This window comes from Poecilia formosa, unplaced genomic scaffold (assembly GCF_000485575.1).
Source record: "Poecilia formosa unplaced genomic scaffold, Poecilia_formosa-5.1.2 Scaffold56, whole genome shotgun sequence".
Classification (NCBI taxonomy): domain Eukaryota; kingdom Metazoa; phylum Chordata; class Actinopteri; order Cyprinodontiformes; family Poeciliidae; genus Poecilia; species Poecilia formosa.
The window spans coordinates 1,419,104-1,435,515 of NW_006799995.1; the positions used below are offsets into that span (position 1 = coordinate 1,419,104).

The 16,412-nt window shown below is 38.9% G+C and overlaps 1 protein-coding gene across 1 annotated transcript in view; it reads left to right on the top strand.

Moving 5' to 3' along the window:
• Positions 1-16,412, top strand: part of LOC103138953 (forkhead box protein J3-like) — an 87,090-nt gene that overhangs the window by 64,144 nt on the left and 6,534 nt on the right. The window contains exons 7-10 of the mRNA XM_007553367.2: positions 3,507-3,680; positions 8,217-8,421; positions 10,948-11,172; positions 15,766-15,867. Coding sequence (XP_007553429.1) covers positions 3,507-3,680; positions 8,217-8,421; positions 10,948-11,172; positions 15,766-15,867 — 706 coding nt within the window. The remainder of the gene's footprint in view (positions 1-3,506; positions 3,681-8,216; positions 8,422-10,947; positions 11,173-15,765; positions 15,868-16,412) is intronic.

The window sequence follows — 16,412 nt, forward strand, 5'->3', positions numbered from 1 at the left end:
ATTCAATATGGGTTAATTTGAAGCCCAGCTGTGGATGTATTTTAAAGAAACGCATCAAGTGCATTGAAATCCTGTGTGATGTGATGGAAGAAATAACAGAAATCAATCTAGAGAGAGAGAGAGATCTCTGGACTTTAGGTCCGTTTCATCCTTTGGGCGAAATTTTCAGATGCTGCGCTCATCTGTTCAAACATTTACAAGCAAATGTAAATACTGTAGGATTGCACTGTTCAGGAATGAGACAGATTCCTTGTCTGTGTTTTGGAATGACGTGTTCAAATCAAACTCACTGCAAAAGCAAAATACCTGTTGATAGCATCCTGATTGGCTGAAGCCTGGAGGACCAGTGAAGGCATTACTTCAGCTTCATACTGTAAAAAGTCGACTCAGAAAAGCACTCTTGAAAATAAACCTTAATTATAGTAGACATGTCTTATAAACTGATGAAAGTCACATTTATTGAACATTTAGAGAAAAGTCCCTGAGGATGCTGTCCATGAAGTATGGAGGAGGCAGCATCAAGAGTATATAAACCTCTAACTTGGAGAAAGTATTAAACATTTAGTAAAAAGTTTATTTGCCCATTATTCTGGCATTAAGCAAATTAAGCTAAATTGATTTACTGAAATTGGGGAAAAAATGTGTCAGATTTAATGTGAGATGATGAAAACAGACTGTGGTTTTATTACACATTGTGTGTATATTTGATTGACAGCACTAAGGCCCTCCTCTTGGCTCTGATTGGTTGTTTCTGACTGAACAGTGTATTTCTGCAGATGGCAGTCGGACCTGAGGGAGATGGCGGAGGAGCTCCGTTTTTTTTCACAGATGATCTGAATCATACCACACGGTGAAATCATAGTGACGGTTTCTAACAAATATGTAAAAACATTTATTTTATTTTTTATTTTTTGTCATTAAAGTTACCTACTGGGAATCAAACGTATTGATTGACACTCAAAATAAATGTCCAGTTTATTATACATTTCATTCGAGGAAGGAACAAGAAAGCCTCAATTCAAATTATTATAACATTGATAGTAGCTGTTTCTGAGCAATTTTAATCAACACAGAAAACGTATTTTTTGTTTTGTTTTTGTTTTTTAAAGATGTACTTTTCACAATTTACGTTAAACATGTCAGCTTCCACTCGCTGTGTTACTCCAGCAGAAGCTCAAACGCATCTCTTTTAAGACATCACTTTACATTTTGAAACAATGATTCAGAGCAGGGCGAGGAAGACCTTGACGATAATGATGCAGATGCCAACGTCAATGATATCCGCCCACGTCCAGACAGGTGGCGTCCTGCAGGCGCAGCAGCGAGTCAGAGCCTCGTCTCTTACACGTTTTCTCACTAATTTTCTGCTATGCTCAAAAGATGTAATTGCTTTTTAAAAGGCATTTCTGAAACTTGACAGAAAAGCATGGGAAAACTGAAAAACATTTTTCTTAATTAGAGACTTGGTATGCTGTTATTAGCATATTAGATTGTTGTTTGTTTTTGTTTTTTTTTGTTTTTTTAACTCTAATATCTTGACGTGAAGCTGTGCTACATCAAAACCTACAACCTACAAATGTGCTTCGTAATGCGTATTCTGTATTTCTGTGCAAACCGTAAACGTCTTCGAGTCTGCAAAGTGTTTTCCCTGCTGCAACAGTGTCACAGTAAGGAGAATTAAATCTTCTTTCACTGCAGATTTCTCCACACCCACTAAAACTGGGAAAGACTTCTCAGAAATGCTCTTTTTTTTTTTCTTTTCTTTGTTTTTCTTACCACTAGATTTTCCACAGAGTAGAGCGCTGCCCCAGAGAGCTTTTACTGTTGTCTCACCCGAAGGCTATGTTTTCACATTTGTCTTTACAATTAAACGTAGCCCGGAGGTAATCCTGACGCTCTGCCTCACAAGTCCTGACAGTCAAATAAAACAAGAGAAACATGATTCAACATAATTCTGAGGCACCGCTTTTTAAAAAGCTTTGTGATGCGTCAACACGAGACAGTACGCTGTGCAGCTCCTTTCACTACACAGGGAGTTCTCTGGGTTAGGTTTCTCCTTTTGCGTTTTTTAAAAATGTTTTTTTATTTTTTATGAAAATTGTGGCACCGCAGTTGTCTGTTGATGCAGGGATAAGACAAATTGCACTGACTAATGCTTTAATTTCTGTTTTTACTTTGACTCGAGGCCTTGCAAAAATATTATCCCGTGAACTTTTTCACATTGAGTCACCTTACTCCCACAAGCTCCAGTGAGTTGCACTGGGAATTCATGTGATGGACCAAAAGAAGGAAGTGCAGAATTGTAAGGTCATTTTTCCGACAAATCTAGATTTGTAAAGAGGAGCATGCATTTACATTGTTTGAGTCAATACATTTTAGAACCTCCTCTTGGTTCAGTTACTGTTGTTACAAGTATTTGGGGTTATGCCTCAAACTTTGCACACTATTGTTTGCTACAAAGCTTGTACCTCAAGCTTCAAGTCTTGCCCAGATTTTCTGTTGGATTTAGGTCTGAGCTTTGACTAGGCCATCCCAATGCAATTTGATTGTAGCTCTGGCTGCACTTCTTAGGGTCTGTGTACCATTGGGAGACCCAGTTCCAGGTTTCCATTTTTGATCGCTCTTGTCTTTAGCTCCATCCATCCTCCCATCAACCTTAACTGACTTCCTTTTCTCTGCTGAAGAAAAGCGTATCCACAGCATAATGCTGCCACTACCGTATTTCATAGTGTGGACAAATTGCACTGACTAATGCTTTAATTTCTGTTTTTACTTTGACTCGAAGCCTTGCAAAAATATTATCCAGTGTTAGTTTTGTTCATATTTTGGTCAAATCACTGCAGAGCATCTTTTTCTGCCTCTTTAGCCACTTCTAAGTGGCGCTAAAGAAATTAGACTGATAAAATGAGCAATAATTCTACATATGCAGGCTGTAGAAAAGACTAATTTTAGCATGACCTTCATCAAATTTCCACTACTAAATGATACTGTTGACACAAGGGCAATTTTTATCACCGTAAATGCCTTCAATGTTGTTCAAGTGCTTTCCTTTTTAAAGCAATCGTCCACAGCTGGAAAGAACTCAGTCATATTCCTGTCTCTCAAGGCAAAATTCTCCTCTTCAGAAACCAGAAATTAGAACAATTAGAGATGTTCTTATAGTTTAAAATACAAAAAATATGATGTAGATATTGATAAACTTTGATTTCTTCTTAATTATTTTCTTTTTTCTTTGACATATAAATAAAGTAGTTCTCATTTCTAGACATGGAGTCAATGTTGTGGTTCTGGGGAACAGTTATTTAGTCGGAGCAAAGACAAAATTATCTGGATTACAAATGTTTCTGCTTTTGCTTTTTTTTTTTACATTTTGCAATCACAGTAAGGTGTTGATTAAAAAAAAAAAATCTTTAAGGTCCTCCCCTCACTTTGATGACGATTTAGATAAAAACCCCTAAAAACAATGAGTGAACTAGATGAAACCTTGCTGTCTTTGTTGTGTTTAGGTAGCGCTGTACAACCCTGAAGCAGAAGGCGGCGAGAGTCCTGGGAGTCTGGGTGGCAGCCTGAGCAACAGTCTTTCAGAGCAGAGTTTGGCGTCTGTCAGCCTTAACAGCCTGAACCCCGCTGTCAGCAGCAGCAGCAGCAGCAGCAGCAGCAACGTGCACAGCTACACACCAGTAAGAGCTCGTCTTTGTTATGGCTGCGACTGTTGTGAGTGTTGCAGGAGGACGTCGGCCTGTCGCAGAGTGTGTCTTATTGAAAAGATACCTTTGCTGGGCCAACGTTTTCTCTCACCTCTCATCTGGTTTTTCGTCGTCGACCTCCGGGGAATTTTATGCGATCCGCATTAAACCTGTCCCTCTGTGACCTCCTTGATTCTGACATCATGTTGGTGATTCGCCGGGTGCTGAAGGTGTCTGCTGCACCCTTAGCGGCTAAGGAGGTGGGAGCCGGCTAACGATGTGTGCGATGGATTTGCAGCTAACTCCTGAAACTCTCCCTTCGTGTTTGACGTTGAAGTTCGAAGCCAAACAGATTGATTGTTTTTTTTTTTTTGTTTTTTTTTCCAATTCACTTTTATGTGATTTCTTGAGTGGACAACTTACATTTGTTTTCAAAAGTCTTACATTGGAGACATGCCGAGTGCAAAATTAAATTTTCATGTTTAGCAAAAACAATTTTGAGAGGGGGGAAAAAAAAGAAATCATCACGTATGAAGGCATTTCAGCAGCGATGCAGGTGAAAGTACAAGCGCCTGCATTTGTCTCGTTGAACGCAGCAATCACACGCAATATTATTTGCCCTGTAAATTGAGTTTTTTTGTTTTGCAGCAGACTATCGGTGGTGCTGGCGCAGCCCTCGCTGCACCCCTCAGGGCCTGAACACAACAAAATGCATTTTAAATCTGTGAGAAATAATAGGACGCTTTGAAGGAGGCTCACTCCTGTCATGCAAAAATAAAACAGCGGGTGAGGAAGAAACGTACCTGTGCCGTCTCTGATGTATTTAAATGGTGCCTGACCCCTCTAGATTTGACCTATTTAAAACACAGGCAACGGTAAAACAATAAGTTACCTTGCAAGCAAAGAAATGTGGATTGTGTTGCGGTTTTCCTTGTAATGCAGAAACATTACATTTAACGGTCAGGGATGTCTCCATCCAAATATTTCAGCAGCTTTTCAAATCAGCGGACATTTACAAACCACTTAGCTCTTTGGTCAGCTGTGTGGACCAAAACCAAGTGTTGCTTTCTTTTTGGCTATCTCCTTTCTAATAGTGTCTTCTTTTGCAGCAGTATGGATTTATTCCACAGTCAGAGCTTCTGAAAAAAAAAATATAAAAAAAACAGTTTTAGAGATCATCACCCCACTTCAAATAGAAATGTGTAACACCACACATAAATCACGGTTCAGTTTGAACCTCAGCTTCAGGGTCGCAGTTGATACAACGGCAAAAAGAAATAAAAGCCACATTATGTTTTTTTGTTTTTTTTTGTTTTGTTTTTCTCATGACATTTTACCCTTTTTTTATGAAGACTAGTCCATTTAGTCTGTTTCAGCTTTAGTTCATTTTCCTCTTGGCAGGCACTGTGTTGCATCTTACTAAAGTGTTACAACACATCTGGTTTTATGGAACAATCTGAAGATTCATGTGGTAGATTAGGTTTTTCTAGATTTGCTAAATTTGCTAAGTTGATTTTTTTATTATTATTTTTTTACTGACACAAGCAATTTGTCATTATCACCTAGTTAAATGATGCAGGTTATGTGTATTGAGCTAAAAAAAATAGCAAGAGAAGAGAAAACTATTAAACCTCGAAGTTCTACAAAGGGACGAAATGTTCACAAAAAAAGCAAAATGTGTGCATTACAGTTCTTACTTAGAACATAAATAGTTATTCGCTGTTAAATCTTTAAGTTTTCAATTTTCTTTCTGTTAAAACATATGTTACTGCCATTTTTAACCCAATCATATATAAAATGTTTATATATCATCACATAACAATCCGTTTTTTCCCCCCTGAAAGCCATTTTGAAGTTCAGTTTACACATTATGTCACACACAGTTTCCAAATTCACGACTCCACACAATTATTGTCGATGTTATGTATTACCATATGCCTTCTTTTCTTTGCATGGAGGCATGTTTCTCTGCCGCAGCTCAAAATGGGAAAGCCAAGAAAACATTCCAACAAAGCAAGGCTGACGTTTGTTTATTAGAAGAAAAACTGTCATTGGCATAAACTTGTATTAAATATGAACTTACCAGTAGCTTGAGAAAACTTTTTGTTCACATAAATAGTTCAATTTTCAAACAGTACGTTAAAGACAAAACATTGTAGTGGCATGATGGCAGCTTTGTTTCCTTTTATTATATTTCATTTATTTACTTGTATTTTACAGAGTTTTGTGTGTGGTTTTTTTTTTTTTTTTTTTTTTTTTTCTTTCCCCTCTCTGGGTTTAATCTCCCAATTTCACATATAATTTAACTAAGGAGAAGGGTTTTTGGTCAGTCTCTTACTCTGTTTTGCTGCAGCACAGAGACAGATTCCGATTCCCTTCCTGCCTGTCCTGTTAAATTTAGCAGCGCGGCGTTAAAGGCTGCTTTGTTCAACAACATCTGATGCGGGTTTACAGCTGAGCAGGAACACCACTGCTCTTTATTGCTTCTCTTTTGTAACAGCTGCTCACCTTTTTACCATCAATCACTTTTCTCCTGCTACCTCCCACCTGCATTAGCAAAAAGGTCAGCGCAATCTCATCTCGTTAACCTCCCATTTCTGCGGGCCATCTTTTGTTTTCCTTCTGCCTTCATCACCTCGGCCGCCCCTCCCCTCTTCCCGCTCCTCCATCCTTTCAGACCTCATTTGCGGTCTAGTCCGCCGAGGATCGGGGTTAGTTCTGTCTCATTACCTGGTGCAGGTGACATCCTCCTGACTGACAGTGATTACCGGTGGCACCGGTGGCAGAGATCGCACACACACACACACACACACACACACGCACACGCACACGCCAGTGGAGTTTACCGAGAGGCTCCCATTACCGGGTGTGCAGGTAGATGTGTGGGTGATGGCGTCATGGAAAGTTGGCTCATATTGGCAGAGGCACACTGATCACAGCAAATTGCTTGTGTTCACCGGCTGGATGGCGAGGAGGATGACAGCTGGGATGAGATGATTGAGGATGGAGGAAGACGAGCCGCAGCCGCGAAATGAGAAAAAATTGGAAGCGCTGTGCTTCGTTTTTTTTTTTGTTTTTTTTTTTGTATTTATGGAGAAAAGAAAATGATTGGCTTTCTATTTCATTTAGCAAAATTAAATTAAGTTTGATTGTCATTGTGAACTGCAGAATTAAAAACAAGTCATAAAAGGACATTTGCAAGACGCAGTAAAATGTGTGTGCGTGTATTTTTTTTAAAAATTATTATTCTAAAATAAACTGGATTTTTATATAGTTTTGCTTTTCTGGTTTGCACGGCATCCCTCGCAGTCAAAATGACAATGGGCCTCACCTGCATGACCCGGTGAAAGACGGAAAACTGTGATGCAGTTTAAAGGTGCACCTCAAGAAATTTGCAGTAGAATCATTTAAAATAAAACATGTTGTGTTTCAGTTATTTAAAATTAAAAATATATTTTGTGTTACCCAAGCAGCAGAAATCCTGAATTCTGGTGAAAACATTTTTGCCGTTGTGCAAACGAACGTTCAGATAAACAACTTTGAAATTCAGAATTTAAAATGTTTAGCTGGAAACCATTTACAGAGAAATAACCAGGGATGCACAACATAACTGATGTAACATCAGTATTGGCCAATGTCAGTCATGTTTTAACATATCAGTAGGTTTTAGAAGAAAGTCTGGGCTAATAATACTAACAGTTAATGTTTCTTCACATTTCGTAGGCATTTGTGCATGTGTTTCAGGACGGCAGAGTACTTGGTTTGGGCAGTGATGGTGACGCACTACCCAAAATCTGCAGGATATTTATCAGATATGGATATCGGCCAGAATTTTCACACTGGTGCATCGGTACCAATTTTAGTCAAACGCTGCCTATAAAAACCAAAAACCTTCAAATCAGACTAAATGTTCCTGCTTAAGGATTAGGATCAAAAAAATATTTCTGTCAGCCAAAAGGTTTCATAGACCAAGTCTACTTTTACTTTTAACCATTGAGGAAAATCTTGACGTTGATATTAATTCTCATTTCATTTAATTAGAGGGACATTGATGGATGTATTTCAAGGCTGAAACACTTCTTCCAACAAAAAAGAAGAAAAAAAAAATCAGAATATCTCATTTCAAAAATGCAAACTAGTTCAGTATCTAATTATTATTGTAAATAGTACTGTCAGTGTTTTTAATATTGTTAGCCATTTCCCTTTTTGTTTGACACTAAATGATTACTGATGATACAAAACCTAAATGTGGCTGAAAAGTTGCGGCTTTGTGTCTGTGGTCCTTGGAAACCAAAATACCTCTTCACCACAATGGATGTTTTTGTGTCTGGAACACTTTGTTTATTTTCCCTTCACCTACAGCAACTTTCTTTTTGTATCACTTCAGTTGTACGAAATCCCATCCGACTTTCAGAAGATTTTGTCAGCGTTTAAATATTTACTGTATCCGCAGATTTCCTTTTCTTCCCTCTCCTTTTTATTTTTTTCTTTAAGAACACTTTGTTCACATCCGTCTTTGTCTTTCTAAAGGTGAGCAGTCACTCGGAGCCTTCGTCTCAGTCCTTGAGCCTGCAGCAGTCGGCCCAGGCTCCACCGCCGCCCCAGCAGCCCCAGTACGGTTTACCTGTCCCGGAATCGCGGGACAAGCAACTCTGCTTCTCCGACTTCGAGGACCTCAGCGCTTCTTTCCGCAGCCTGTACAAGTGCGTCTTTGAGCAGTCCTTTTCACAACAAGGTGGGTGTCGGCCTCACTGCGGCTTGTTGATGCCAGCCTGTCCAACAATACACAATACTTGATGTGTGTGTGTGAGAGAGAAAGAGAGAGAGAGAGAGAAAGGAGAAACAATCGGAAACCTCTGTCAGCCCTCATGCACATAATTAACTGGCACGCTTTAACTCGCATTGAAATTCAGACAATTTAACATTGCTTTCATAGCGGGCGTTCCAGTATTAACCTCCACCACTCGCTACTCCTACTCTGTTGTATTTAAATAAACAAACAATCTGTTGTTCCGCATATCTGCATTTTATGGCTCGCACAGTCAAACGAGTAAAGGCAATTAAGAGGAAGAATTCAACAGGAGGAAAAACACATCTTTAGCAGAGCAGTGGAAGGAGTTCGGCTTTGATAGCAGCTAATTAGATTGGTTCTAAAGTTTGTGAAGCATCTCACTAATTGCTTCCTGAAGCTTTCAGGTCACAAGGCGCTCTCCCTGTTGGACCCCCCTCCTCTCTTCCTTCCTTCACGCCGTCCTACCACCCCTCTATCACCTTCCTCCTCTTACTTACTTACTTCTCCCCCCCGCACACATTCAGGAAGTTGTAACTGAGGGAGATTGATGCGCTCTGTTGAGTTCTGCAAAACTGCTGTCTGGACTCACCGTCTGACTGGGTCCCCAGCAGCGAGTGGTCAAGGGTGATCGCAAGCACATAAAATAAGACAATGAAAATACCAGCTGATGGAAAAAAAACAAAAAAAAAGAGAGAGAAGAAAAAAACTTTGCCACAGCGCAGATTGTGAAATATGGTATGACTATAAATGATTTGAGAGATAACTGTGCAGTGAATGTGTTAATATCTGACTTACTGCATCAAAAATATACAACAAACAATATCTGTCTTAGTTTAAAAAAAAAGAAATATATTGAATAATCCAACAAACTTGTTAAAAGAGAAAGATGAAAAAATTAACTTTGACTCTGAGAGCCTTGACTTTTTCACAAACAATCATGTAGTTTGTGTTTTATTTTATTTGACATACAAACCAAGGTAGAGCACATTAGCAAAGTAAAAGATAAAAGGAGTAATTGGTTGAGACGGTGAAAATCTTCCCTATTAAAGGAAACTATACCACACAGCATGCCACTGCCCTCACCATGTTTCAGAGTGGGGATGTTGTCCTGACAGTGATGCTCAGTGTTACTTTTCCTCCACAAATAGTCATTTGCATTTTGGCCAGAAAATTTAATCTGAGCACAGGAACCATTCTCCCACATCTTTTGATGTTTAATTTAACTTTATTGTGCAACATTCAACTCTTGGAGTATCAGAGTAACGGGGGGAATGATTTAAATGCGTATCAAACTTTACAGTTTTTTTTAAAGCTATCCTTTTCATTTCACTGTTATGGACCACTTTGTGACTAGTATGAATACTTTTTAAAGCCACAATGTATCTGCATGTTCTCAAACGTAACAAGAGAATCTGCTACAATAATTATGTAAAGCTTTGATCTGACACGCAGCAAAGACGTTCTACTGTAAATGGATAGTTTAAAGAAGTAAAAATAAAAACACTTGCACAAATTGACTAACTTATAGATAGACTTAGTGAGCTTCTAAATTACAACTGGTTTTGAAACTGTCATCTCCAGGCAGGTCATTTCTGAAACTGGTTGATAAGTTTTAAAGCTTCAGCTGAAGAAAAGTTGAAGTTTTTGCTGTTTTTGCTATGAACTACTTTCATCTGACAGAAAGTAGTTCCACATTCACGGGGCCAGTGTCTTTGGTATTTCACTCTGAATGGCGTCTTTGACTAAGTCTTAAATGCGTCTAAAGCAAAGTGAGCACAGGGACGTCCAAGGCAACCAAAATACATTCTGAAACTACCAAGAAACAAACTAGTTTAGTGTTGTTGCTATTTTTCAGCGGCTACTTTTTGCAGGAATCTCAGCTGAGAATTGCCCTGGAACGATAGAATCAATAAGCTGATGTGGAAGGTTGTGTGCGTTTGAATGAGATTATGAGCAGGAACATCAAGAGGGCCACTGGCGTGACCTCATTATGGTGGTAGGAGCTGCACTGTACAATACTGTCAGTAATTAAAGTCTCTGAGAAGTAAGATTCTCAAGGCGCCAGTCTTGAGGAGAAGTAAAAATTGTTTTCGCCTTCTTAATAAGGCTTACAAGCCTGGAATAGTTGATATTTGTTTCCGCTGTTTAGGTCATGTTTCAAGAACTAATCTTCAAAAAAAAAAAAAAAATCAGTAATGGTGCATTTAGTGTCTTCCAAAAAAAAAAGAAAAAACTTGAAATTGTGTAATTAATTTTGCATTACAGTCACAAACTTAAATTTTATATTTTTTTATGGTAGAAGGGTATGAATGTGAAGTGAAAGGTAACAAAACTTTAATCTGACAGTCCAAAATAAAATGTAGTCCATTTGTCTTTAGACGTATGCTTAAGAGAGAATTTATTTTTACAGTGTAACAGTTAAAACCTCTCAGTCAGTTTACACGCCGGTCTTTCTCCTGATCGTGTCAGGTTTGATGAGCATGCCAAACGACTCCAGCCAGCAGGCCCGGACGGCCTGCTCCTACCAGCACTCTCCCGGTGCAGGAGGCGGCATCGGCCACCACCACCAACACAACCACGGCCAGGCGTCGCACCACGCCCACCACCCTCACAGGCACCAGGTGCACGGGCCGCACGGCCAGCACCGGCCACACAACTCTCTCTCCCACCAGAGTCATGCAGTCCAGGCTCCAGGTGAGAATATAACCGCCTATTCATTTTACTGTGGGACAAGGAAGTGAGGTAGTAAAAGAAAACGGCGCACATCAATGCAGGGACAAAGTAAAAGAAGCATTAACTGTGCAGAATTGTACAATTTGTTGAAAAAAAAAAAAGAAGAGAAGATTCTGTCAAATATATCACAGTTGACACAGAAATGAAGCACTTGAGTGCAAACTTGGAGGCTGAATGATATTGCACAGATATGAGGCTTCTGAAGTCAAAGGTAAAATTGCACTTTCATGTAAGTTATTTCAATCATTTCCAACCAATCGTAGCTTGGAAATTAATTTCTTTTCTTTTAAATGTGGGGGAAAAAAATCTACATATTTATGAATGTTTGGCATAAAGTATGAGTGAATCTCTGTCCTCGAGGACTGCAGCAAGTGGAAGGTTTTATTTACAGTATTCTTAAACAAGTTTTCAATTTTCTGACATGGTTTGGTAAGCTGTGTTTCAGAGATTCTCTTTTTATGTTTTTGAATATTTTCTTTGCAGATGCCCATATGCGTGAGATTAACTTTAATTTTATACTCAACGAATGCAAAGAGCTTAGATGAATTTGTTGCAGGACAGTCCTGGTTTTCCACTCAGTCAGTTTTGACAACAGCAGGTTTCTTGTGTTTTATTTTTTACCTGAAATATTTTTAAAATCTGAATTCAAAGCATCTGAGAATTTTCTTCTGGATCCCTTTTTGGAGCTTTTTATATATTGACATGATGGTGTCAAATGTAAAAAAATAAAAAATAAAAATAAAAAATCAGCCCATCAGTGGCTCATTAAAGACGTTCAAATGTTAATTTTTTTAAGGCGAATTCCTTGATTTTAAATATACTGAAATGTTTTAGGAAAATATGTTGATGTTTGTGTTTCTATTTACTTCAACTGTACTTTAATTTACTTTATAGAAGCTAATTCGGTGTTCTTCAATTGTTTGACATTGTCCTCCTTTATTATATAACTTTGTGCTATTCTAAAAATGTTCACCATCTTTTTCCAATTCTTTTTTTTTTTTTTGCTTAATATTTTCACAGTTTCAACTGTTTTTGTAGACTGTTTTCTCCTTTGTGAAAACATTCCCACCAGTGTTTTTTTCTTTTTAAATCATTCATCTGGTAGTTGTTATAACCTTGTCAAATAAAACACAAAGCCTCAACCCAGGAATGCATCATTAAGAAAACACACACCTCCGTCTGTTTGGAGGTGATAAAAGACTCCTTATGTTGTGGTTTTCCTTGGAATAGTTCAGGATGCTCTGTTGACACACGATGCTTTGTGAGGTCAATTTTTTTTACCGAAACCCACAGCGATGGAAGTGGAAAATCTCTGCTCAAGCATGTTGCAGTATTTTGACCATCAGTTTGAGGTAGCTCAACAATCTGAGACGAGACTCTGGAAGTTTGATTTTGGTGAAAATGCAAAACACCCTCCTACGGACCGAGGACTGTCAAGACAGCAAATACAAGTAGAAGAACCAAAATATAATAATCCCGTTGAATCTAGTATAATAATCTGCATTCAGCTGCTTTTGACATGTTACTCAAGAGCTTTAAACATTACAAGTAATGTCACAAATAAGAAGTTTCTGCTGTTTTAATGTGTTGGACCAACAGAATGTCGTGCATAGTTGTGAAGAGGATACAAGTCTGAAAAGTGTGGCAGGTATCAATCCACTTTAAAGGCAAGCCGCGTGGGGTTGCATGGTTTCATATTTGTTAAAGTCTTGGCCAACACGATGAGTTGTCTTAGGAATGCACTTACATACTTAGAGGAAAATTAAAAAAAAAAAAAAAAAGAGCCATCAGTGCAAATTTTGCACTTGTGAGATAAATTATTCACACTGACAAAACAGCAGATCACTCATATACTTTTTCTTAAACAAGCATCATTGTTGTTTTTCTCATCTGTCTGATCTGAGCGGCTTTCATGCATCCGTTGCGTGTTTAGTGCCACCCTCTGTCTGAGGCTTTTTTTTTTTCTTTTTTTTTTTTCCCCCCGTGTCGGCGAAAACATCCAACGCAGACACAAAAAGTCTGGACAGGATGGACATGGATGTCGGCAGGTACGGGTAATGAAAATTACAGCGTGCAGACTTTGCAGTTGACGGGGACAGTAGAGCGGACAAAGAAGCACGAATTATGCTTCACTCTGACAAAACCAGCTGCACTCAGAGGTCATATAATTGGGGGAGGAGGGGGACGAACACCTTCGTGTAATTTCATCTCGATATGAATTCAGGTGCTCTGTGAAAGCCTTAGATGTATGTTCGAGGACATTTGTGAAGAAACGGCATCATAAAGACCCAGGAACACTCTGGCCAGGATCACATGACGGCATGAAAAAGTTGAAGGTATATAAATTGTTTTTCCAAAGTGGTTTGAGTTTGTGAACTTATAAATCTTGTTTTAATCATGCTGATATAAATGCAGATGGCCAAATAGCCAGTAGTTCTGGATTAGCGCCTAGAGTCGTGGAGGAGTACAAAGAAGAGGATTGTGCGACTTGCTACTCCCTTATGCTGGAGTAGCAAGAAGAAAGCCATTGTTGAACGAAAGTCCTATTTGCAGTTTGCCATAAGCCTCGTAGGGGGACAACGTGTCAAAGAAGGCGCTACGGTCAGGTGACACCGAGACATTTTGCCAGCAGTCAAAAAGCCTTCTGGTGGAAAACATTGCACAACACCCTGAACTTGTAATCCCAATTGTGATGACTGCAGAGTCATGATGTGGGGAGGGCTTTTCCTCAGCAGGGACGGAGAAGCTGCTCAGACTCCACAGAAAAATGAATGTAGCAAATGTCAGGCAATCTAGCAAGGAAGCTTGCTAGACTCTGCCAAAGCCCTTTGATATGGACGCTGAAATTTGATCATGCTTCATCTAATCAGACTGAACTTCATCTGTTTTACAAAGAAAAACAGGAAAATGAAGGAAACGTACCCATAAAAACAAGCTAGCAAACAAAACACTTCTTAGAGTTAGATGTACAGAAGTTTTGGTAACGTTGCGATCTTTTCTAACAACTTCACAATTATTCACTGTTTATGTTGGTCCATCACATAAAATAAATACATTGTATTTTCTGGTGAAAGGTATTCAGGCACTGTAGAAAATATTGCATGTGTGGGGCTTTATTACTGCTTCCCAAAAACACCCGAAGGTGAGGATTTCCCGTTCACTGTTTTAAAACAGTGATTCTACATCGTCTACTTCCCACATCCACTCTGTTGTAGAGCAATTCACCTGACACAACATTGTCTCTGCACAGAATTATTGCATTTATATTTATATATTTTTCCTATGATGCTCCCATAGTACTGCATTTCATATTGTGTAGCTGGGCTTGTACAAACAGTTTTTTTTTTTTTTTTTTTGCTCATGGATTTTCTGGCTCATATTTCCTGTCTCGTTTTTCTTCTTCTTTGTCTCTCTGCAACTGAGCTCTCAGGGCAGCAGTAGGACTTTTCAGGCATTTTTGTGTCTCGGTCAGTTTTCCTCTTTAAGCTGTAGATGAATGAAAACATCCACTCTTTCGTGGCTTGGAGATATTCTGCTATTTAATTGGAGTGTGATGACGGCAAAGTATTCTGCATTTGCATTCCCATTTGTTTATTTTCATCTCAAATGTTTCTGTGTGAACTCACACCACCTTGTGGCTGTTTACAATATAGACAGAGAGTTGTTTTTTTTTCTAAATGTTTTACTGTTTTATTTTAATTTGCTAACACATTTTGATATTTAAACAGAAATTAGTTCACTTGATTTTAGACTTCATTTTGGCTCCAGTTTTAAGATTTTGTTGACCTAGAATAGATCATTTTAATTTCAGGAAAATGAATTCAAATATATAAAAAGTATTATTTTTGGATAACAAATGTCACTTTCTGATTGTTCCATTATTATCAATGAAAGTTTTGTAAACGGATTAATAAACACTGCCAATGAATAATGATCAATTTATTTGACTGAAAAAGTCAAAGTACTGTTGTACAGCTTTTTCCGTCCGTCCGTAGTCATCCATTAAGTCCTGAGCACTGCAGAAAAATATGTCTATTTTCTGTAAAAAATGAAAAAGACATGCATATAATACCTCTATGAACACATCACTGCAGCTTAAGCAAAAAAGCTGCACATATTTATTTACAAATTGAGTTGCAGATGAATTTGTCATTAATTTCCAGTCATATAATTAATTGAGCTTAAATATAACAGCACTACTGGAAACAGTAAAACCTAAGTTTGAAATGAAAACATTTAAACTACCAGTGTCCATAGTGTCATTTTTTTCTTTCTTTTTTTTTTGTAGATATTCTCCATTAATGCCTCTCAGCTTGTCACATATGTTTACACATGGGAGTCTATCTTGAGTCTGAGGTTATTACTTTAATGCAGTTTGGAGCTTTGAAGTCATATTTTGTGTTGGAAGGGCTGAAAGCAGAAGCAGAAAATCTATATTTTGGAGTGACTCTCATAAACTCTGAGCTCAGAGTCGGAACGTTTAAAATGCCAAACATTAGTCCAGTAATCAGAAACGTGGCTGAAGGTTTGTGTCTCTGCTTGGCGTTTCGACAGGCATGTCATCCGACTGGTACCCAAACCTGGACTGGCTGAAAGAGAGCTGCCGCATCGCAACCAGCTACAACTGGGCTGACGTGGATCTCTCTCCGTTTCAAGGTAACACACACACACACACACGCATACATACGCAAACACATCACTATTTCCCAATTCTGATCATTTCAATCGATTACTTTGATTAGACCATTATGTTTCCACCTTTATGTACCTTCACCCTTCAGGCACAGTGTAATAATAATCGAGGTAGTTATAACACTGTCTTAATAAAAGTCATTATCCTGCATCAGTGAGGTTGCCACTTGTTTTTGCCGTAGCTCACACACACACGCACGCACACACACACGCACACGCACACACATACACACGCGCAAACGCACACCATCACAGGCTGTCTCACACCCACCCTCACCCCTCCCTCTCAATTGTATAATGTGAATAATCCAATTAGGTCCCAGCTCAGTAACAGCCTGTTATCACGGTCAGTGCACAAAGCCAACAAACATCCACACAGGACTGATGAAGAAGGCCGGTCCTGCAGCACCCGGGCTGCTGCTAGCTCTCTGTTTCCGCAACGCTTGACCTCCCTCACACCGGCGTAACGCAATCCTTCACTTTCTGCGGCGTGCTTCCGAGGATCAGGG